Raw genomic sequence first — 23,478 nt, 5'->3', positions numbered from 1 at the left:
TGATGGCAGGCAAGCATGGAGGAATACCTGGAGAATAGGTAAAAGAGTACAAATGTCTGGATTACAGCCAAAAGAGCAGGATTCCTGGATTAGAGTAAAAGAGCAGGGATGCCATAGTTTTCCTGTTTTAAAAGGAGGAAAAATCCATTGCTTAAAATGCCCAATTTCTTTTGACATCTCCTTTGTTAATTTTGTCTTTTTTCCCCTAAATCCCACCCCCAACCATCTACTACCACTGTGTAAGTACATACTGAGTACGTATTTATATGTTATTAAGTATGTATTTAAGTACTTCCAATGGTGCAAACCTTTCTGTGCTAAATGCAAAATCATAGAATTTACAACTAAACAGAAATCTGTAATTGCTTTGGAATGTCTGCATTAAGGGTGATAAAAACAAGAATGTTAAAAAGCAGCAGTGGATGAATTACAAGTGAAAGAGAATTACTGCCTGGATTACAGATTGAACAGTTCCTCAGGTGACCCCATTTGTACTCATCACAGGCAGCAGTGTGACTGTGTTCAGGTTAGGCTGCTATTTAAGGATGAGACACAATGGATCTTATTGTGCAAGCCAAAAAGGAACTTCAGCCCAAAGCAACATCTGCACATTTTTTAAATGTTATTTTAAGACTTATAAGACAAAGGAGCCTACACACACACACACAAAGAAATGCAAGACACACACGCAAACATGACGTCTTTGACCGCTTTAATATCTCTGCAGAATTGATGTGCACGAAACCCTCAGTATATTTCTAATGTGTAAAAGGTTTTGACATAGAGCAAGTCAGACATCAAAGAGAAACTGACAAAGTTATTGTAGCATAATTCACATCCATACAGTATGTGAAGGCATACAGTAAATACCAAAGCTGCCCGCAAAACACAGAGAGCACTGCAGGTAACCATCTGTTTCATTTCATGTGATAACTACAGATGAGCTTCACACAAGGAAAGCGTGCAGGCCTGGGGCGTATATGTGTGAGAGCCCCTGTCGGACGCGCCCTCTTGTGTCCCCTCCTGGAGGGTCTGTGAATGCAGAGGGTCACACGGAGCTGAAGGGAAATGCCACCAACGGTGACAGTAGCTGTCACTTCATTCTGACCAGTTTAATTAACCAAGCCTCGGCTGTTCCGGGGCCCGGTCAGCTCCGAGCACATAGAAATCAGAGCTGGCAGAGAGAGCGGAACCTGAGGCTGAGGGAGAGGGTGACAGAGGAAGGCATGCAGGCGGCAATGCCTAGCTTTAGCACGTTAAAGCCGCTGTGTCGGAAGAACCGCAGACACAGCGGGGTCTCTGTGCGCCTGCGGCTGTGAGATTCTCCGCACTGGAGACCGAAGAGCAAAGCGCTCCCCAGCGGAGCTTATTTATGGCTCTCCTCTCAGCTCTGTCACTGTAACGGGGACAGTCTGAACAGTACAGTGAGCAAAAGGAGACACACACGCACACACACACAGAGGGAGTTCTCACTGTCAGAAAATGACTGACAGGTACTAATTGTGGTCTGGCTCTTACCCCTGACAGTTCCGGTACCAGGGGGTGGGAGCTCTGACCAGAGGGGAACGGTTCCGGTCTCTATGTGTGGCAGGATGGATCTGGGAGTCAGAGGCAAGCCTCTTCATTTACTCTTCAGAGTGGGGCTTTTATGTGGTGGGACTTGAGCACAAAATCATAATGTAAATTTGCCACACAGACAGTGGTGAAGACATGCATGTGCACTTGGAGTCAGTACACAAAATCCACTTAAGAGAAATTACATGCTTTTGATTAACAATGGCACACACAAACACAGCAACAAGGAGTTCAAACCATTTAAGTGGGAAGCCGTACTATGCTAATATTGCGGTTTCCATTTTTAAATCTCAGTTCATTGTACGCTTGCGAGCTGACCGCCCATGCACGTACAGTGACTGTTAACGAGACTTGCGGGTAATGGTTTTACCATATTACCTGTGTGTTTCAGATTCGTTTCTTTAACAACATCCTTCAGTAAATGGCTTTTCTGATTCTCAGTGTTAAGAGGCTCAAGCACTGCATACTCCGAAGGGTTCAGGGGGCAGGGGGGGTCTACAGTGCCGGCTTCCCTGGCCCCTGCTCTTCTCCAGACCGGGTCATCCCCTCAAAGCCGGGTTGGACTCAGTGGAGTCGCGGCGGTGGCCTCAGTTTAGGCCCTGGGGCGCAGGGTTGTCATTAGCCCTGCCGCTTGGTGAGCAGAATGGCATGTTTACTGCTGTTCCCACACACACCCAGTATAACCAGCGCCACTCGCCCTCTCATCTGACGCCCGCGGCCCCGCCCACACAAGGCCTGACCCAGACCTTCCGCCGGACTCTGCCTCCGCAGGTCACAGCGCGCACACACACACACACACACACACAGACCTGCTCTCGCGCACATGCACACGCACATGCACACGCACATACACACACACAGACACACAGACACACACACACAGACACACACACACACACACACACAGACACACACACACAGACACACACACAGACACACACACACACACAGACCTGCTCTCGCGCACATGCACACGCACATGCACATACACACACACAGACACACACACACACACACACACACACAGACACACACACGTACACCCATGGGCACATGCAAACAGAAACACACACACACATACACATATATAAACACAACATAACATATACACAGCTAAGAAAGACTGAGAGGCTACATTGCAGCCAAGGGCTGCCTTCCCTTTACCAATCTCAGTTTACAAGGAAAAACATTTGGTGAAATGATGCACTAACATGTGTGACTCCTTCACCCTTGAGGGTTGGTCCAGGACCTAAGGAGATTCATCACTCTATTGAGCGCACATGCATCCCCATCACACTGAATACACACACAGACACAGATCTTCCTGGCTGTTTATCAAGCTCAGCCTTAATGAAGGCTCTGCCTGTGCTACAAGCAGTAAAAGTCAAACCGCGCTTCCGTGACGCTCCTCTGCAGAAGCACACAGATCTAGAAGCCTAATCCGCATCACCATCCATCAATCGTGACGGGAAGCGAAACTTTAAAACCCTGACAACAGCGACTTCGGATCTCCGGCGGAGATTGTCTTTGTGCGGTTGCAGCCCTGTAATGGGAGGGCGACCACGGGGTCGTAACTCACGCGAGTCATGTGACCTGCCTGGCTAATGGCAGGGCTCGCACAGCTTGATGTCTGCTCTGCTCCTTAAAGTGGCGGGGCACGATTAGCGAGGGGTGGAGTGGTGCGGCGAACCGGAGGCCCAATAAATCAAACTGCATCCTTGAGAGGCTAGACCACGCGCCAGCACTAGGGGGGCGAGGACTTCAGAGAGACACGAATAACTACAAACATGCCTATAAAGTCACATTAAACCCAAGTCAGCTCAATTAAACCCTGCTGTACCTTTTCACCAAAACCATACATGCCATCAAAGGCTAGAGGGGAGGCATCCATTCGCAAACCGCAACCAGCTATAGAGTGGTCTGCACTAAAGAGTGCTGTGTGCAAAACGTCTAACTGCCACCCACTGTAACTGCATCCAAAATATCTGCAGTACGTTCCCCAGAGCAGGCTGCTGTGGAGCCACTGTTTGCCCACTGTTCACCCTGACTGGAACTCTTCCTCTGTGTCACACTGGAGGTTGAATGAAACTGGTGTAGCCTACTGAGCATATTTGGAGTGGAATTAAACCAGCTGATTTTACTGGGCACATCTGATGTGGAATGAAACAGTTAAATTCTTAGCGCATACACCTCATGAGTAGTGAAAGGGGTTTTTTTCTTACAGGGTGTAGCAGATGTGGAGTGAAACGGGTTTACCTTACACACCAACAACTGGTGTGGAGTGAAACGGGTTTACCTTACACACCAACAGCTGGTGTGGAATGAAACGGGTTTACCTTACACACCAACAGCTGGTGTGGAGTGAACGCGGTTTACTGCTGGGCGTACGGGAGTGGAGTGAAACTGGTTTAGCACTCACCAACAGTGTGAGTGGTAGAGAAGGTGACAGTGTGGTTTTGACTACTCTGCACCCACACTGGCTGACGTTCTGCAGAGCGGGCAGATTTTGCCCTCCTGCGTTCCAGCCGAATTTCCTGCAGTGCAGGTGGTGACCAGCAGCGTGCCCGGCCGAGGTCCGTGACAGTGGCGTCGCAGGACGCTTTTAGCCCTGGGTTCCAGCTGTGACTTGGACGCGGGTTCGCTGCACTACCTTGCAATTACACCCAGAACGCCAGCCAAAACCACGCCACCGCGAGAGCCAGCCAGGGCGCTCTCACCGCCATTTATATCTGACCAGCACAGACAGAGGAGACCAGAAGACAGGGGGTGTTACTGCCCTCTCCTCAGCTCCATAATCTTCAAAACAACAAGAGTCTGCCCGTCTACCTGGCTCATCCGTTTCCTCCAGCAGGGATGGGGGTGCAGGACAGCCTGGATCTCTGTGTCAGCCATGTTGTCCAGGACTTCACTTGGGTAGCATGGCTTCCCTGCTGTTTATTCCGCCTCCACTTGCAGACACAAACCCCGGTTCCAGATGTACTCTGTGACCTCATTTATTATTGGCAATCACTGCAGGCCACCTTACAAATTCCTCCGTCTTTGGGAGGAATACGAAAAGGCCATTCTTTCAAATGGATGAAGAGCCACTTAGCTTGAGCTTTTGAGTTTGAGCTCGAGTTATTACGCGCCCTCCTGGATTTAGGGAATTCGGCAAACGTAAGCGGTGACTCTCCATCCAAACGGTGACACAGTGCGGAATGTCAGAAATCTCACCAGCGCCCAGCGAAAGAATCTGTGCTGGCAGCTGTGTCTCCTGAACGCTGGTTCTCTCTTTAGTCATCTGTTTTTACGCTCTCACACACACACACACACACACACACACGCCTGCAGGTCTCCCATGGAAGGACGGAAATCACAGTCTCAGCGCTTTAAAATGCCTTTCATTCCTGTGTAACATGCGCTGATCCTGGACCAGCTGTGTGCAAACGTAACACATGCTACATGTGTAGGAATCTATGCAAGCACTAGAAAAAATGTAGCAATGGAGTGCATATGTATGCAGAATTTAACCAAGCCTCAACCGCTGGATTTGCCTTCATCGGTGTGAATTCTGCTTGCAGCAAGTGGCACCTTGAAATTGCTAAACTGTATTGCATTCTACTGTATTCACGCTACATGCTGTAAAACAAAGAAAAAAGATGGCAATTCCATAGCAGCAGCTGGTGGAGCGGACTATAGCAGTCACCCAGGTCAGGGCACATGGACGATGTCCTGCTCTGAGCTATCCAGGCGGCGTCAGATTACGCCGCCATCCCGCTCACCGCACAGAGGAAAGCTGGATGAGCCAATGAGAGGCAGCCCCCATAATTTTCCACCGATATTAAGACCAAAAAAATTATAACTGCATAACGCACTACACGCAATGTTTAGCCTAACGAGCACACACAAGCGCTTCCCAGGCCAACCCCATGTGACCAGTGTTAACACTATAATTGCATACACTGGTTTTCGGTGATAAATATTCATAAGAAAAATATTGTCTTTGATCTTATGCCATTTCCCTCCGATTGTTTCCAGGACTTATAAATAAGGACTCGCCAAAAATATTAGCGCTGGGCTGCTGTCTGCAGAAAGTGGATTTAACCTTGTGACTGGAAGCTCCTCCTCTCTGGCCTAGGAGAGGAACACGTCTGCTGTTTATTAGGGGCCAGTTTATTGGGCAAAGCCAGACAGAGAGCCTGACAAGAGCTTGAGAAACTCGGCATGAACCTCAAACTGTCCCTCGCACTTACTAGCTGTCATAGCAGGCCCAGAATCAACAATGCAACAATTTTATCATCATATAAGTCAATCCATAACCTCGTTATCTTGCTGACTGACTCACAGACAGACAGACAGACAGGAGTGATTGCGCATCCTCTGCTCCACCTAGTGGTGGGGAGGTAGCAGCCAGCGTGGCCGAGCAGTATCCTCTGCAGGTCTCAGCACGCAGTGCTGATCCTGACCCTTAAATTATGTGGCTCAGGAATCACTACACAACCTATCATGTGACACTAAAGTCATGAAGAGACAGTTTACACAAGTTCAGCATGAACAGCTGTGCATGTATGTATGTGTGTAAAAAGCGGCCTCCATATTCATACCCACTTTAATCAGAAAACATTACAGAACACACAAATTCCACTTTGTATCACATATTAAATAATTATGCTTAAAAACATTAGATTTTAATCTTCATGCTCTCTCACAAAGAATTTGTTATATGGTGTTTTTGTTTACTCCTCAACTCCACTGGCACTGTACGTAGGAAGGGTGGCGTTAATGAGGAAATTGAGAGAGATAGAGATATATGTATGAGTGGACAGGCTCATGAGTACACACATGTACGTACACACAAACACATACAAACGGTTATGTGCAGAAAAGCATGTGTTCTTTACATACTGAACACTCTTTGAAAGGCATTGATTACCATACTACACTGCACTGGGGAATTCTCAAAGCAGACACACAGTATCACTAATATCTTCAGAACTCTGGACAGTGTATTAAAGGGTTAAACCTCTAAACCGTTTTTTGTTTGTTTTTACTTTGTCGGAACACGTCAATATTAATTAGAGATAGATCTTTTTTAAGGCTTTCTGGGATGCGGCAAGTACTGACAGTTTGATTTATGGACTCAATGGTGATCTGCTGCTAATGTAACCCTGCTGTTTCCCTTTCTCCCGCCCCCCTATCTCACTCTCTCCCCCCCCCGCCCCCCTCCTCCACACCCACACCCCTACCCTGCCTCCACCTTTTGTCTCTCTCTGTTGGCCCTTGAGCCCCCGGCCCCCTCTGCCACATTACCACCTGAAAGCACTTAATGGAGAGATTAATTGATTAAGTAAGTAAATGTGCTCCGCTGTGTTGACAGACGGAGTGACGTGTTCCAGAAGATTTCCCTGTGGCTGCGCAATGCTCCGGTGTCTGGAGAACACTCATGCTGTTCTCACTTTGGGATTTTTTCGTTTTTTTTTTTTTTTTTTTGGTTGTTGTTGCGTTTCAGCTCCGAGTTCGCTCCGCTTGGCATAATATACTTCGAGATACAGCTGTCCTGTCATAACCCAGAGTCAGGGAGTGCCTTCACTGCTGTCCCAAAAGCCAAGACCAAGGTAAAAACATGCTTCAACATTGCAAGCCAACAGCCTTTATTTCTCACCGTGCAATTACTTTCACTTGCTTAAGAATTCAGGAGGTTTCAAAAGCTCTTGTCTGTCTCTATTAGACTTACATTTAATCTACTTTTGGCTGTTTTGCAGCCCTCCCAGTTTGCGCGGCTTGTTTGCAACAGGCTACCGAAAAACTAATCACAAAGATCTGCAAGCTCCTTTGATGACACCTTTCAGCAACGAGTTACTCACCCATAAAAAATTCCAGGAAAAATTAAATGAAACAGAACTAAATATGCATGGTAGTGTCCGTATTGCTTTTGTTCTGCTAAATTATACACACACACACACCCACGTGCACACCTCCCGACAGACTAATAAAGTTTTTATATCACTGAGAGAACAAAGTTTCAAGTAAAATTTCATTAAATCGTTCTTATGGGTTTGCTCATATTGTAAATACAGAGTAAAATCATACTTATAAAACACAGAAACTGCATTAGTCCCAGACTGAACTAATTTAGCAGAAACACATTTCCGTTCTGGACTGATATAACACAAAATCAGTGTGTCCTTTTTCTAAGGTTACAACACTGATGTCAAATGTTATTGTCAAGACTACCAGATAGTTCCAAACAATCCTGCTATAAAATTGCCCAGAAATGACTTAACCTTGGACCTGCAAGGACACTCAATCCTAGCCCTGGATGGCCATAATGCCTGCAGGGTTACTCAATTCAAGCAGCGTCTTGGGGTAGTTCAGCAGACCTGAAGGGACCCAGTATCTACAGGGCAATTCAGTCCTAGCCCTGGGGGGCCACACTGCTTGCAGGGCTACTTAACCTTAACCCTGATTGGCTGCACTGTCTTCTGGGCAGTTCGCTAGTCCTGAAAGGCCACAGTGTCTGCAGGACAGTTCACTAGCCCTGGATGGCTGCGGTGTCTGCAGGACAGTTCACTAGCCCTGGATGGCTGTAGTGTCTGCAGGACAGGCCCTGGATGGCTGCAGTGTCTGCAGGACAGTTCACCAGCCCTGGATGGCTGCGGTGTCTGCAGGACAGTTCACCAGCCCTGGATGGCTGCGGTGTCTGCAGGACAGTTCACTAGCCCCGGATGGCTGCGGTGTCTGCAGGACAGTTCACCAGCCCTGGATGGCTGCGGTGTCTGCAGGACAGTTCACCAGCCCTGGATGGCTGCGGTGTCTGCAAGGCTATTCAACCCCAGTCCTGGAGGGTCACAGTGCTTTCGGGTTTTATAGTTCTGGACTTGAAGGGCTGTAGTTTTGCGGGCTCAAATCCCTGGCAGGGCACGGCAGGGGAGCCTTTGGTGGGCTTGATCCGCTTCCCCTCTAAAAGATTAGCCTGATGGAGTGTCGGGTGAAGCCAAAATCACTGTGGAACAAAAATGAGCTCATGGATGCATAGGTCCTGACCACGCCGGATTCCAGAGCGGTGACAGAGCGCCTCTTCGCGCCACATCACCGCTGACAGAAGCGTGCGAAGAGGCTGGTTTCAAAAAAAAAAAAAAAACAAAAAAAACAAAACAAAACAAGAAAACGAGGCCACTATTCTGCAGAATCCCCAGTCGCTCGGGCCAGCACTGGAAGATGAACTTTCAGACTTTCACAAATGCAATAAAGTCATGGTTTGAGCTGAAAGCCCAGGACTTGCGGTTCTTTGTTTGCCTGCCTTCCATCGCGTTGCGGCCGCGTTACAGGGTTTTCTACATGCTCTGTGCTTGAGGGGGATCAGCCCTGAGTGCATGGAAACACAGCCTGGTCTTCCTCTACCGTGGTACGTGCCAGCGCTTGGCAAATATCATGATTACATGGTTACTATTGAAGTTGGCCCTGCTGAAGAGTTATATAAAGTATTAAAAAAAATTAAGTTATTATGAAATATTACCAAAAACTTGTTTTGAAAGAGGATGACCTTCTGTATCAATATGCGGTCGTAACAGAGCAGGGAAAGAGTTTTTTCAGTAATAAAAATTTTTCTCTCCACCTAAGGGCTGACGCAGTAGCATTGCTTTCTGACCGCTGCTGGTCAGTACATGGCCCAGAAATCTCTGCTTATTGTTTTTGTTTTATACTGCCCAGTAAGAAAGCAATAAAGCCTGGACTCACTGATACTGCCTGATGAGTACTGCCACAACCCCATGATGATGATGTAATGAGTGTCTGATTATTCATACTTTTTTCCACACCGTTTCCATTATTCTCCTGATTTACGGCAGCCCTGCTTTATCTGATTAGACGAGTAACACAGAGCTCTGGGGAATACCGGCCCCTGCGAGCCAGAAACATGACAGCTTAATGCTCGACACCCCGCCAATGAAAATCTCAATGCGCTTTGTTTCGGAGCGTTTGCACCCGACCTCTGACACTGGAAACGGGATGAAATAGTGTCCTGCTCGATCCTGGTTTTTCCAGCTGCAGTTTAAGAGATCACACCTCGCGGTAGAGGAACCCTAAGGAGATGGAGGCTCGACCCTGGCCGCTCCTTGAACCTCTCCTCCGCGTAACGCAGCCGCTGGTCGGTGGCCGTGGTTATCACAGCTGCGCAGTCTCTTCCATTGCCCTCTCCGATGCTCACCACATCTTCATTAGCCCGAACGAACGGAGGTCGTTAACACACACACGCTCCTGTGGTCCTGAAATGACTTCAGCCTTCATTATCCACCGGAGCCAAAAGCTTTGCATCAGCACGAGGAGTGAGGCCCAGGACTCTGTGACTATGAAATGTCTTAACTGAAGGCAAGGGCCAAGGGGGGGACACAGCCAACACACAGTTCCGAACTTCCATAAATACAGCGAGAGAGGGGAGCTCATTAAATCACAGATGCCGAAGACAACTGTCACCACCCATGGGCTGCACAACTTTATTAAAAAACCTTTTATTGCTTTTCGCACGATCTGCCCTGCGGTCATCGTCGCCCTGGGATATCTGACACGGACAAATCTTGCACTCTTCCTGTTCCTCTTCCCCCCAGTTTACACAGTCAGGCGTCTTTACTGCGGCAGCTCCACTGCTCCTGGATCAGGTTTATATAGTTAGGCGTATTTACTGCAGCGGTTCCACTGCTCCTGGATCAGATTTAGATGGTTACGCATCTTTATTGCAGCAGTTCAACTGTTCCTGGATCAGATTCATGTAGTTTGGCGAGTTTACTGCAGTAGCCCGATTGCTCCTGGAACAGGTTCAGAAGCTTCAGCACCCAAGGGACACATCCCGAGTGGGGCTCAAACCCACAACCCTCCGCATCTTAAGCCCACGCTGTCAGCCTGTGATGGTGCAGGCGAGTACCTGACACCTTCCGGACGCCCCTGTTCCTCGCCTCCCCCATCACATCTCACCGGGAGCCGGAGCGTTTTTGCCCGGGGAGCGGCATTTCTCAGTCGCACATGTGCGGTTGTTAATGGCCATTTCCACTCGCAGCTGGGTTTATCAGCTTAGGCAGCGCGAATGTGAGACGCCCTGCTGGGATCCCAGCAGCTCTTAAACCCTGCCTTCCCATTACTGTCGCTGCTGCGGGAGACAGATGAACTTCTCAGAGCTTCTCAGAGCTTACAGCCCTCTGGCCACGCAGCCTGCGTGACTGCAGCACGCCCTCCAGCAAACACACAACAGACACACTCTGTTATTTATGAATATGAGACAGGCCTGTAGCAGTCTGTGTGTGTTTGTGTGTGTGTGTGTATGTGAGTGAGTGACTGACCATGTGTATGCATGTATGAGTGAGCCATTTGTGTTTATCGTATACCTGTGAAAATTCTTGTTCTTGTCTCTCAGTGTCACTGTGTTACGTCTAACTGTTGTTACCGTGGACCTGAGAGAAACGCGATTTCAATCCTCTGTATGTCCTGTGCATATTGGAGAATTGACACTAAAGTTGACTTTGACTATGTTTGTGCCTGTGTGCCTGTGTGTGTGTGTGTGTGTGAGATTGTGCGCGAGCACGCATCTGGGCACACAAGAACTGAATCCTAAAGTAAGGCCAATCAACTTCTCCTTATATCTGAGTGGCTTAAAAAAAAAAAAAAAAATGACACCCATCCAGCGCAATGGGCGAGCCAGGTCTCATGAACCACTTAACGCCATTCTCTGAGCTATCATGCTGCTATCAGCACCTGCCCCATTTGAACCAATCAAAGTGCTTTGCTTCTGAGAGCCCATTATCCATCGCTTCTGCCTCCTCAGACCAGGCTCTGCAGGTGCTGGAGAGAGCAGGAGCCACAGAACAGGCTGACACTGACTGTTACCCCACGGTTCGCTACAGTAATAAGTCACCCTTACAGGAAAGAACCATACAGGGTGCAGTCTCCAAGAGAGGAATGATTCAGTAATGCATCTTACAGTAAGCAATCATTCTGGAAAGCGGTCTCAAAGAACAGTCATAGGGTAATTACTTTTCTTAGTCATTAATCATTCAGCAATGGATTCTCCTACAGTGAAGTCCCATACGGTTATAAATATTCGTACAGTAAAGAATCATTTGGTATCAAATATACTTAAGGTAAAAAACTGTATGGTACTGACTGTTCTTAAAGAATCATGGCACTGAATTCTTGCAGAGAAGAACTGTACAGTACTGAATGTTATTACAGTAAAGAATTGTACAGTAATGAAATCCAATGGAAGAGAATTCCACAGAGGGGAGGAGAACTGAATCCACGTTCGTTTCCACTCTCCTGTCTCTTCTCATTTTGAGGATATAAAAAAAAAAAAAAAAAAAGGTTTCCTCCTTTTTCGGTGGGCACATGTGTGCCGCTGGCAGGAGGCCCGTGGCGGGCGTGGCACACACGGTGCACACCGTGCGGCAGGGGTCACGCGGGGACACGCCGCCATACGACGGCGGTGCGTGGCAAAAACACAGGGATACAGTTTCACCAAAGACCGTTTAACGGCTGTGATTGACAGGGCTGCAGACAGATCCGCACCCGCTCGTGCTGCAAGTGTAAACCGCCTTCACCTTCGGAGCGGAGGGACATCAAACCCAGCCCTGCGCAGAGGAACCCAGGGTGTACATGATACCACACACCAAGGCCACACACCCAGAGAGAGAGGTGCAATTCTGCTCCAATCGTCACCCTCAAAATACAGATGCAGGGTCCACATCCAGCTGCACTACCCTATACCAGAATATGAGATTTAGAAATGGGGTCTGAAACCAGTCCAACACCCACCAGCAGAGCACAGAAAGAGGGAGCAGAAATAATGATGCCGTCACAACAGCCGGCAGAGGCATTCTCCAGGTCTCTGCAGGAGAGGTAGCCTTCCCCAGTGGCTGCTGTTACTGGGAGTCTATGCGCCTGGCTCTGTGCACAGCACACACCTGCACTCTAATGTGTCTTTAACGGGAAGAATACGCAGCTCCGCGACCGTGACGTTCCAGAATCATCACCACCACGCTGACCAGCTCAACCTCAGCTGTTTGCTTTGGAGGCACGCCTCCGGTGTTGCGTCCTCGGGATGATTAAGAGGTTTTAACTTCTAAAGGTAAACCTGGAGTGGAAATAAGAGACCCACTGTTGTGCTTCGAACGGTTCCTGGTCTCACCAGTTGCTGGCTGATGCGCCGTTTGTGGAAAGTGCCATCTCCAATCATCGCTAACAAGAAACATTCCCATTACTGACTCAACTAATCCACGGGTGAAGCCTGGAATGGGTCTGCAGAAAAGTTGACTCGGCACTGGGAAATCCTGAAACGGATCTGCAACTCTGACTGGCACGACACAAAAAGATTTCCATTCCATGTGAACAGCTACCTTGAGAGCCGATCAACTCCAACGATTGAGATGTCATGATCATTTGTCACCAAATAAGTAACCCTAATATAACACACACACACACACACACACACACACACACACACACAGTTTTAGAATAGTCACTTTCGATACATGAGCCAGCTTTTAAATGAAACCACAAAACAACCGCAGGGTTTCACCTCATCAGACAGAACTGACCGTATGCGATTCAGCGCGCCCCCAGGTCACGAGCTGCACTCATGATAAAACCAACGTTTCTTCTCGCAAACAGGCATGGGACCCTGCACACCAACTTTCCAAACTGAACCATCACGTCTCGGGTCTGGCAATCCAACCAACCATTTCTGTTTATCCTCTAAATGAGCGCCTAGCACACTCAGTGGACGGACCCAGACAGCAGAAAAATACAGCTTTTCGAGATTTTCCTGCAATCTCAGCCACTTCCCTTTGTCAACAAGCTGTGTGCGTATATTTAGACTCCCGCTTCACTGATTACCGGCCACGATCATTACATTACAGGAAATCAAGAGTCATTTTTAGACATCCTAACCGGAGTGCTTTAATGACGACACACATGCACGTAAACTGACTCAGAGGATTCTGGGATTGAATGGGCCTTTCATTTCTGGACGTGCCCCTGTGACCCTTTTTCCATTAGCATAGAGAACCTGGCAATGTGATCATTTTAACCACTGAAAGCATGCTGCTGAAGCAGGACACCAGGTGCACAATTATTAAATCAAAAAGCCTGGATTATGCTTCTCATGATTCACCGCATTATTATCTGAAAACATCATGAGGACAAAAATTACAGTTTAGAGTTACCGATTAACGATAAGTAAAAATGCATTGCTACTTACAGTTAGAAATTAGTTATAGGATTTCTGAGAAATGTCAGTGAGTATTTGAAAATGAATAATAGGGTGAGATTTAGCTGGAGCTACCAATGCAATGGCCTGATTTATTAGCGCTTGATTTATCCAACCAAACACTGTCTACAAAGTTCAGTTTGTGACACAGAAGGCCAAGGAGGGGAATGCTGATACTGCAACTGGCCCCGCTTGTGAGTGGATGGCACTGTGAGAGTGGGAGGGGCTATGTTAATGACCAGACCTCAAGAGTACGACAGGCTATATGACAGGTTTGGGCTATAACAGTGGGCGAGGCTGTGAGATGAAATACAGATGATGGGGTGCACCTTGTCTTATCCTTTCAAACTATTTTTTTCTATTTTATGCAACCCTTATTTTGGAATCCAATTGCATGTTACACTCATCACATCTCACCATGACAACCTCTGCTGTCATGCAGGAGCACCAAAGTGAGACAAATGCAATCTTTCAATGTAATCACAACCAACAGCTATTTTTGCATATGTGATATGTCCCACAGTGTATCACAGTTAAGTGGGTGCCAATTAGAGGATAGCCACTACTCTGCTGATGTTATTTGAGCAACTTGCAGGTGGCTGACCATTTGCAGAGTGCCTGAGATTGCCGACACGAGGAAACCCTGACCAACCTACCACACCTAGCAGCTAGAACCGATATTGCCACTATGGGCTCCCAGTCACTGCCGGCTGATGGCAAGGCTGGGATGGAACCTGGGCCGTAGGGCTCAGCCTGAATTCAAGACAAGCAGCTTTCTGACTGAGCCACCTGGGAGCCATTTTTCACCTCATCTCAGCCCCTCATCTGCTTCTCATGAGGTGGAATTCTCAAACTCAACATTTTGGCCCCATCTTTCCTCCACACAGCCAAAACAACCCGTAGGAGTCAGCCAGTTTCATGACAAAGCTGACCACAGTGACATAATCATGATGCTTGTTAAGCTCACGAACGCGTAACAAACATACATTGTGGCAACGTGAAGGCCGGCTACCGTGCTTTCCCGATACAACGCACAGAAAGCAGCTTCCAATAAAACTGCAAATAGCCACCTTAAATTCCACCCATAGTTTCTCTGCATCCTTGACTTTACGTCCATAAACACACATGCCACACCAGCCCTGCTGTTCTGACAAGCACGATATCCCTGAAACGATTCAGCACCAATTCCTGATAATGACCCTATCAAGGAGGTCGACAACTACGAAAGCTCACACGCTAACTTCACTTTTTGCAAAGATGTGGATTCTCGGACACACAGAACAAGCGGAATCTCTTCAGAGATATGCGTCCTGCAAGACCATGGGCAACTTTTGTGGTACAACTGGTGTCCTTTCCTGAGTAGCCCCTCATGAATATACATTAAAGTGAGACCATGAAAGCAGCAAGTGCAAGTAAGGCCAAACACAAAGATTTGACTTTCCTGTCCAAACCTACCGTTTTGTCCATTTTCCGTTTTACATTTAGAGAACGCAAAGGGAAACAATGTAATTATGCTTTATGACCATTATACCTCAAATGGACACTCTTCTAAAAGATAGTGTTTGTGAGAAATATTTAAAGTGAAACGTGTCACAGTTTCTCTCAGAACATTGGGTAAAGTAAACCATGGTCACGCAACCACATCCCACACTTCAGCACTGCAGGCCAAACTACGACCTCTAGTGGTTGCTGTTAGCGTCTGATGTGGTCTGAGAGCTGAAATTCCCTGACCTAGCAAGAAAGTAATCGGCACAATGTAATCACACACAGAAAACAGTGCAGGCACATTTAAACTTGGAAATATGTGAAAGCGTTCCACAACATTACATTAAATCGATATAGCAGGGGAGATTAGCTGTCTCAAGCATGTAAAATTTAAAAAAAAACTGGTTATGTGGAATAGCCAGTAAGGGACTGGTTTTATAACCTTTAGATTACAGACTCATAGCTCCAAACAGGGTGCTGCTGTTGGACCACGAAGCACAAAGTCATGTACCAATCATTCAATCTGAACTGATTCAATAAATATTCCACATAAATGAATAAAAATCCCTTTACATGTCTGCTTCTGGGCATCCACAAATGACAAAAAATGTATTTTACTGCTTTCTGGGTCAAAACAATATTTTTAGTTTTTACCTCATACGAAAAAATCAAGTAATACCATTAATCCAGCCATCCTTTTTATTTTTGTATTTGTTTCCACAATGGCCTCAAAAGGCCACAGAAGGGAAGTGTGACCACATAAACTAATCAGGAGAACTGACATGTCTCACTGAACACAACAAACCATCAGAGTAATATGACAAATGTGCGCTGCACGGTTTTATGCAAGAGGATGATTTGGGATTCCTGGCCTGAGAAAAGTGGTTCACAAATTTTTTCCTGTCGCTCTCATTTCCTTAATCCTGAGGAAAGAACAAGCTCCCCTCCCCAAATCCCCTTTCCAGTCCACAAACACCAAAGCACAGGGACTCTGTGCACTGCCACCGATTCTGGCCTGATGTAGATGCAAGATCAAGGCATGAAGCTCAAGACTATAAAGGACACATAAGGCCTATGGGAGAGGGCTGGGCTGTACCTATCATCTGTCAATCATCTTGGAAGAAGCGTATCTGAGGATAAGGCCCATCTACAAACTGCATGCTTGCTATGTCACACCAATGTTTCATCAGGCTTTACATTTCACTGACTTCACTGTTACGCCCAACTAAGACCCTATATATGTTAAATGGCAATACTATGGCAACTTTATTTTCTCCTCAATGAACAACCCTCAGCAACGGTTTAAATTTGTGCTCTGTCATTCAGTGGTCTTTTCATCAGTGCAGCCACAAACTGAAGCTCATTAAAGCTGCTGAAGACAGAGATGTCCGGCCTCTCCTCCTCATGGATTTAGTGCCTTACATCAGGTTTTTAATAGATCCGCACATTTGTTTTTCTGTTATTATAAATGTAATGCACATCTGGATGCAAAATGTTTGGGTGCTTTGAGCTTTGAGCTTTTACACACACACACAAAAAAAGAACTGAACTTAATCAGCAATAAACTCAACTGTTTATCAGACCCCTAATTAATCCATCTCCCTGATAGCAAATTACTTGATTGCAGTTTCCTCTCTGCTTTCCCAGTGCCGGCACATGGGCTGGAGAGGCTTATATAACACCGTGGAAACAGCTCAGGGAAAAACGCTTCACGGCTGAGGGATGTTTTCCTGCCTCCTGCCCAGAGCGTGCGGCGGCCGGGCTCGTAATGGAGGCTGCAGGGGCGGGCGGGGAGAGCCTGGGGGTGCAGCGCTGCCATCTGTCCGGGGCAGTGGAGCAGAGAGGAGCGAGGGCGAAAACTCCCCCCACCTCCCCTCCCATATCACCACCACCACCGCGCATGCGCAGCCTCTGCACCTCGGACAGCCCCGCACGGCAGGCAAACAGGCCCGCTGCACCCCACGGAGCCGCTTTAATGGCGCGACACTTTGAAATCACCATGTTTATTTGCAAAGCTGTGTCTGAATAAACAACGCATAACCAAATGCCTTCATTCCGGGGGCCCTCGCGCCAAGGCAATAATACATGCGATCGATTCCAATTGGGCTTGGTATTAAATTACTACCCTGCGACCACAATTTCATTTTGTGCCTTAAATGTCAGTTATAAGGTTCTCTTGGCAGCAGGGAGCCCTACAGCGCTTACCGACTGTGTCATGTGCTGCCCCAAAAGGACTTTAAAAACACATGATAAAACGGCAGTATAAAACTCATGCTGAACATTTTCCAGAAGGCCTTCCCGACAGCCGTGCTCCAAAACAAAAACAGTATACGGCTCTTCTCCACGGCGTCTGCCTCCATAGGGCCCTTGGCATGCTCGGCACGACTCGGGAGTCATATGCAGACAAGATGTTGCGGGTTCATCTCCGAATTTCTGCTCCCCGGGGCACAAACGGAAGGCTTTGTTAGGTAACCTCGTTGCGGCGGTCATTTCCATTTCATAATAATGTTTTAAAAATTCAGCAGCTTCGAGAAATAAGCCCTCTCACATAGCTTGGGAGGTATCGGTTAAATCTACCTGTGCGGTGACCACACTGATGATGAGGTCAAAACCACTGTGATGATGTCATAACAGATGGCAGAGTGGTACTCCGGTAATGATGTCACTGCTGTAGGAAACTACAGCATTTCAACAATTATGTCACAACTGGGAAATTACAACACATAAATATTACATGCATGTGAGCATGTTAGTCTTTGTGCAGATATATGTGTGTGTGTGTGTGTAAGTAAGAGTGTCACCTTGCAAACAGTCTCTGTGTCCCAGGGCAGGATGGTCTGCAAGTCGATGACCTCACAGGACACACCGAGTTTGTCCTGTGCCATGGCAGCCACCTCCCTTACCACATGGACCTGCAAGGTGACAAGCAACAGACAGACAGGTCACACACTTACAGAACCATCATTCAATAGATTCTCCCAAGTCATTTCATTTATATTAGAGACTTAGTCGCTAGACTAACAGTAATCCGATAGGGTCACACAGCCATGTACAGTGATTTGAGACCAATGGCCACTGAGAAAATTACTTAAAGTCAGCAGAGTGTGGACTAGGAGCCCCTTTTATCAGTAATGTGACTCTTGTGTGGTTAAATGGCCACCAAACCACACTGTGACCCTTGCAGAGTACAGTATTGTCAACGGGAGCAATCAGAACAAATTCACACAGGCTCAGGAAAGAACATGCATTTTCAATAACTTTTTTTTATTCCTCTTCCCAAAAATCACAAACCCCCACATAGTCATCATTTTGTTTCAAGACACTTTAAACTAATGGAAACTAATGGCTGTTTGGCCAACAGGAATGTTTATTGGCAGGTAACAACTGGCTGTGTGCAGATAACGACATCAATAAATCATTAGGACCTTACAGCTGGCTTCAGACGGCCGTTTTCTGACTTGTGTATCAGTTGGTTCCAGCGGCTGTAGGCGTGTGCGAGCGTGTGTGTGTTTGTGTGTGTGTGTGTGTGTGTGTGTATGTGTGTTTGTGTGTGTGTGTGTGTGTGTGTGTGTGTGTGTGTGTGTGTGTGTGTGTGTGTGTTTGCGCATGCCTGTTATATTAGTAATGGCCAGTGAGAAACGCAGCAGTTTCGCTGTTGTGAGAATGTTCGCTGAGGAGACCCGGAGACCCGTAAATAATCAAGTGAAGGGTCCTGTGTCTTGAGGCTGGACTCACACCTTTCCTCACACCCGCTGGCCTCTCTGACAGGCACAGGCTGCTGGAGGGGCAGGCGTACTTCACAGCTTTTCAGTCTAAACAGTCACACTTCTCAAGGGCCTCCTCCGGGGGAATCTGAGCAACACATAGCACCCAGCGCACAGGGGTAACTGGCTGGCTGCCGCTGGATGTGAACAGGCCAGCAAAGAGCAACTTCTACTCTCCCCTGTGCCTGTTACTTTTTCTCACGTTTGCATGTGTCCCTGTGTCCTGTGTTCCCCGTTTTTACACATTTTTTGACACAGACCCTAGATTTCAGCTTGGAACAAGCACTTTTACTGTGTTCCTGTGCCCTCCTCCTCTCTCTGTGCCTGTGTTCCTGTGCCCTCCTCCTCTCCCCTGTGCCTGTGTTCCTGTGCCCTCCTCCTCTCCCCTGTGCCTGTGTTCCTGTGCCCTGCTCCTCTCTGTGCCTGTGTTCCTGTGCCCTGCTCCTCTCTCTGTGCCTGTGTTCCTGTGCCCTCCTCCTCTCTCTGTGCCTGTGTGCCTGCGCCCTCCTCCTCTCTTTGTGCCTGTGTTCCTGTGCCCTCCTCCTCTCTCTGTGCCTGTGTTCCTGTGCTCTCCTCCTCTCTCTGTGCCTGTGTGCCTGCGCCTTCTGCTCTCTGTGCCTGTGTGCCTGTGCCTCCTGCTCTCTCTGTGCCTGTGTTCCTGTGCCCTCCTCCTCTCTCTGTGCCTGTGTGCCTGCGCCCCCCTCCTCTCTCTGTGCCTGTGTTCCTGTGCCCTGCTCCTCTCTGTGCCTGTGTTCCTGTGCCCTGCTCCTCTCTCTGTGCCTGTGTTCCTGTGCTCTCCTCCTCTCTCTGTGCCTGTGTGCCTGCGCCTTCTGCTCTCTGTGCCTGTGCCTCCTGCTCTCTCTGTGCCTGTGTTCCTGTGCCCTCCTCCTCCTCTCTGTGCCTGTGTTCCTGTGCCCTCCTCCTCTCTCTGTGCCTGTGTGCCTGTGCCCTGCTCCTCTCTCTGTGCCTGTGTTCCTGTGCCCTGCTCCTCTCTCTGTGCCTGTGTGCCTGCGCCCTCCTCCTCTCTCTGTGCCTGTGTTCCTGTGCCCTCCTCCTCTCTCTGTGCCTGTGTTCCTGTGCTCTCCTCCTCTCTCTGTGCCTGTGTGCCTGTGCCTTCTGCTCTCTGTGCCTGTGTGCCTGTGCCTCCTGCTCTCTCTGTGCCTGTGTTCCTGTGCCCTCCTCCTCTCTGTGCCTGTGTTCCTGTGCCCTCCTCCTCCTCTCTGTGCCTGTGTTCCTGTGCCCTCCTCCTCTCTCTGTGCCTGTGTGCCTGCGCCCTCCTCCTCTCTCTGTGCCTGTGTTCCTGAGCCCTCCTCCTCGCTCTGTGCCTGTGTGCCTGCGCCTCCTGCTCTCTCGCCTGTGTTGCTGTGCCCTCCTCCTCTCTCTGTGCCTGTGTTCCTGCGCCTCCTGCTCTCTCACCTGTGTTGCTGTGCCCCTGTGTTCTCGCTCCTCTCCCCTGCGAGGGTGTATTATGCGGCTCAGTGGTGCAGAGCTGTAACGGGCAGAGAGGAGAGGAGGCGTGTGGAGAGCCCTCTCTCCGCAGGCCTCCACATCCTCCACGAGCAGCTCGGCTCTCCAGCTCAGGGAACATTACAGGCCCTTTCTTTCGGTGGGATTAGGCCGCTAAGTACGGGAAGGCGCTTTGTCAGGAGCGGCACTCACACAGGTAGGGAACCCTAATCCCCTTATGAGAAAAAGGCAGAATGAGACAGGAGCGGCACAAGGCACGGAGCGGGTGTGTTCTATCAGTGCTCAGCTGGGGGTTAGGGATGTTTCAGTGGACCCCACTGAGAGACACGGGCTTATAATGGAGCTGGTTGTATACTCCAGCCACCCCTGCTGGTGTGAATGTCACAGTTCGGAGCCCCATGTGACCAATGCGTGGCTCAAAGCCCTATGCCCCCTTCACCAACCTGCGTTCCCCAGGCAACCAATGTGACATCACTCCCTTCTTGCAAGACCTCAGCCTGTGAGAGTGGGATCTGGTAAGGCTCCACGGGGACTTGATCCACTGCGGGAAAAAAATACAAGCACAAGGTTATATCCTAAACACACTCACGTACACCTGGGGGTTATCCCAAACATGTCTCTATACGAGAAACGTTATTCCCCACATATTTCTGTACATAAATACAAACTCACAAACAAGTGCAACCACACATAACCGAGGAAAAAAAACACGCACTAACTAACACATTCACACACCAGCAGAACTATTCCAAAGTGTCAACACTCCAACAGGCATGCACACATATCAAAGGATTTATTAAATACATGTGTCTACACAAACACAACCTGGAGATTTCCCCAAAGACACATCATTCAACACTCAAAAGAGAAATTACTAAGACTATTGCAAAATACTACAGTAATTTGGAGCACAAGGGTTACCCCAGAGCATAGTTCTTTACAGCTTCATTTAAGTGTGTGCACGTTCTGGGTCAGAGAATGTCCTGCAGCAGCGGAGCCATTTCAGAGCTTGAACGATGGAACTTTTTCGTTGAAATGAAAGCCCGGAAATCACACACGTCACAGGAACTGGCACGTCAGAAAGGCAACATTTCCAGCTCGACGCACATGATCGATCACAGGTGCGTGTGTGTGTGTGTGTGTATGTGTGTGCGGTTGAGAAAGAGAAAGTGTGCGTTGGTTTACAAACCAGCTGGAAAAAACGCCAATGTCCTGAGCACCGACTGCAATAGTGAGGAAGGAAATTGACTCCTAACCATAAGGGTTCAGGTCTACTGTGGAACCCTGATTAACCCCTTACTAAAAGGCAACATGTAACATACAGCTTGCTCTGAATAAGTGTGTCAACAAAATGACCAAAATAATAAAACTGTGGTCACATGGAAACATACTGGCCTACACAGCACTGACCCTCATGACTAATACGCATTACATTCAGCTGCAGCCTGTTTGTAGGGTGCGCTGATTCTTCCCGACTCCAACACACAACTGGAGTCCACAAACGACTGAGGGGGGGGTATAATTTTTTTTTTTTTTTTTTTTTTAAAAAGGCAAAGCTTCCACACTTCAAATGAATCCCTCACCACAGCCGCGCGGTTTATGGCTGTGCATGAGCTAGAGAAGTTAAGGGCTGTAATGAGGCTATTCTGAGCGCCTCACGGTTTGGTCCACTTCCACCAGCTTACTTTCAGGAGGCGGGGAGGAGCGGCCGGCCCCGTCCGTGCGTTTTGGAGCGTTTCAGATAGGTTGGCCGCGGGCCTATCCCGGGGGCAGTAGCCTAGGCCAGCTGCATTTCCCCCCAGGGTGGCATTTCCATACAAGAATAAAGCCCATTTGTGGGAGTGCAGCTCTGGTCCCGCTTAGCTGAGAGTGGATTGTGCAGACGCATCTCTCAGCAATTTGCAATCGCTTTCAAATAATTACACAAAAGGAGCGAACGCTGGAGTGAGTAATGAAGCACAGCCAGAGGACTTGAGTCTGAGGAGTGCGAGGGCCTGTTCTTTCTCTGCGGGACTCTCTGGAGACACAGAGCTGCCAATACAATCACACGCCAAAGCAGCTCTAATGGGCTATTACTGAGGTACCTGACACACATAAATCTACAGCTTTGAATTCGTAAAGTGACCATCAAATCACATGCGAGTAATACTGTGCATAGGAATAGGACAGAAATACAACAGAAAGTGCTTAGCGATGGTTTCAGTACACAGTACGTGTGTGTTTATGTATGTGTGTGTGTGACAGTGTGTGAGGGAGCGTGTGGAGATCGGACTCCCAATTCAACGTGATGTATAAAGCACTGTGTGTGTTTCTGGTAGAGCCTCCCGAGTCTGTCAATAAAATGTCGGGAAGAAAAACAGGTGGATCTCTGGGGGTAATTACTGCTTATCTGACTAGAATGTAACACATATACACACAGACACCGACACAGTAATGAGTTACGAGTTTGTTTTTTTTATGTTTTATTATTTTTTATTTTTTTATACTTTTAGGTGGATCTCTGGCCACCTGAATCACCCGAATTTTACTATTTCCCTGAACCAGAGGAGGAGTCTCTCTCGCATACATATACATATACATATATACACACACACACACACACACACACACACATACACATACACATACACATACACACACATACACACACAGCCATGACGAACATAGTCATGATTAATATATAAGAAATATAAAACAAAGAAAAGTGTATGTGTGTGTGCTCGCTCCTTCCTGCCTTATCAGGCAGGAAAATCACAAAACATGTATTAAATATTTGCAGTAATGCAGTCTGGTGACCGGCTCAGGCCTGTGCTGATGGAGCATGTCTGAGATGCAATCTCCATCGTTCCTTATGTTTCTGGCACGCAGACTGTGGCAATAACCATTCAGTCAAACTGAGCAGCTGCGGAACGGCAACAAACAGCACGCCAGAGAAAAGGATAAAGCACAAACAATAGG

The 23,478-nt window shown here is 48.0% G+C and overlaps 1 protein-coding gene across 1 annotated transcript in view; it reads right to left on the bottom strand.

Moving 5' to 3' along the window:
- Positions 1-23,478, bottom strand: part of bckdhb (branched chain keto acid dehydrogenase E1 subunit beta) — a 53,535-nt gene that overhangs the window by 16,054 nt on the left and 14,003 nt on the right. The window contains exons 7-8 of the mRNA XM_036539017.1: positions 20,964-21,061; positions 18,091-18,201 (exon numbers count right to left, since the gene is read on the bottom strand). Coding sequence (XP_036394910.1) covers positions 18,091-18,201; positions 20,964-21,061 — 209 coding nt within the window. The remainder of the gene's footprint in view (positions 1-18,090; positions 18,202-20,963; positions 21,062-23,478) is intronic.

This window comes from Megalops cyprinoides, chromosome 10 (assembly GCF_013368585.1).
Source record: "Megalops cyprinoides isolate fMegCyp1 chromosome 10, fMegCyp1.pri, whole genome shotgun sequence".
NCBI classification, from domain to species: domain Eukaryota; kingdom Metazoa; phylum Chordata; class Actinopteri; order Elopiformes; family Megalopidae; genus Megalops; species Megalops cyprinoides.
Note: the sequence above shows the minus strand (reverse complement) of the source record. Positions and strands in the feature narration are given on the sequence as shown.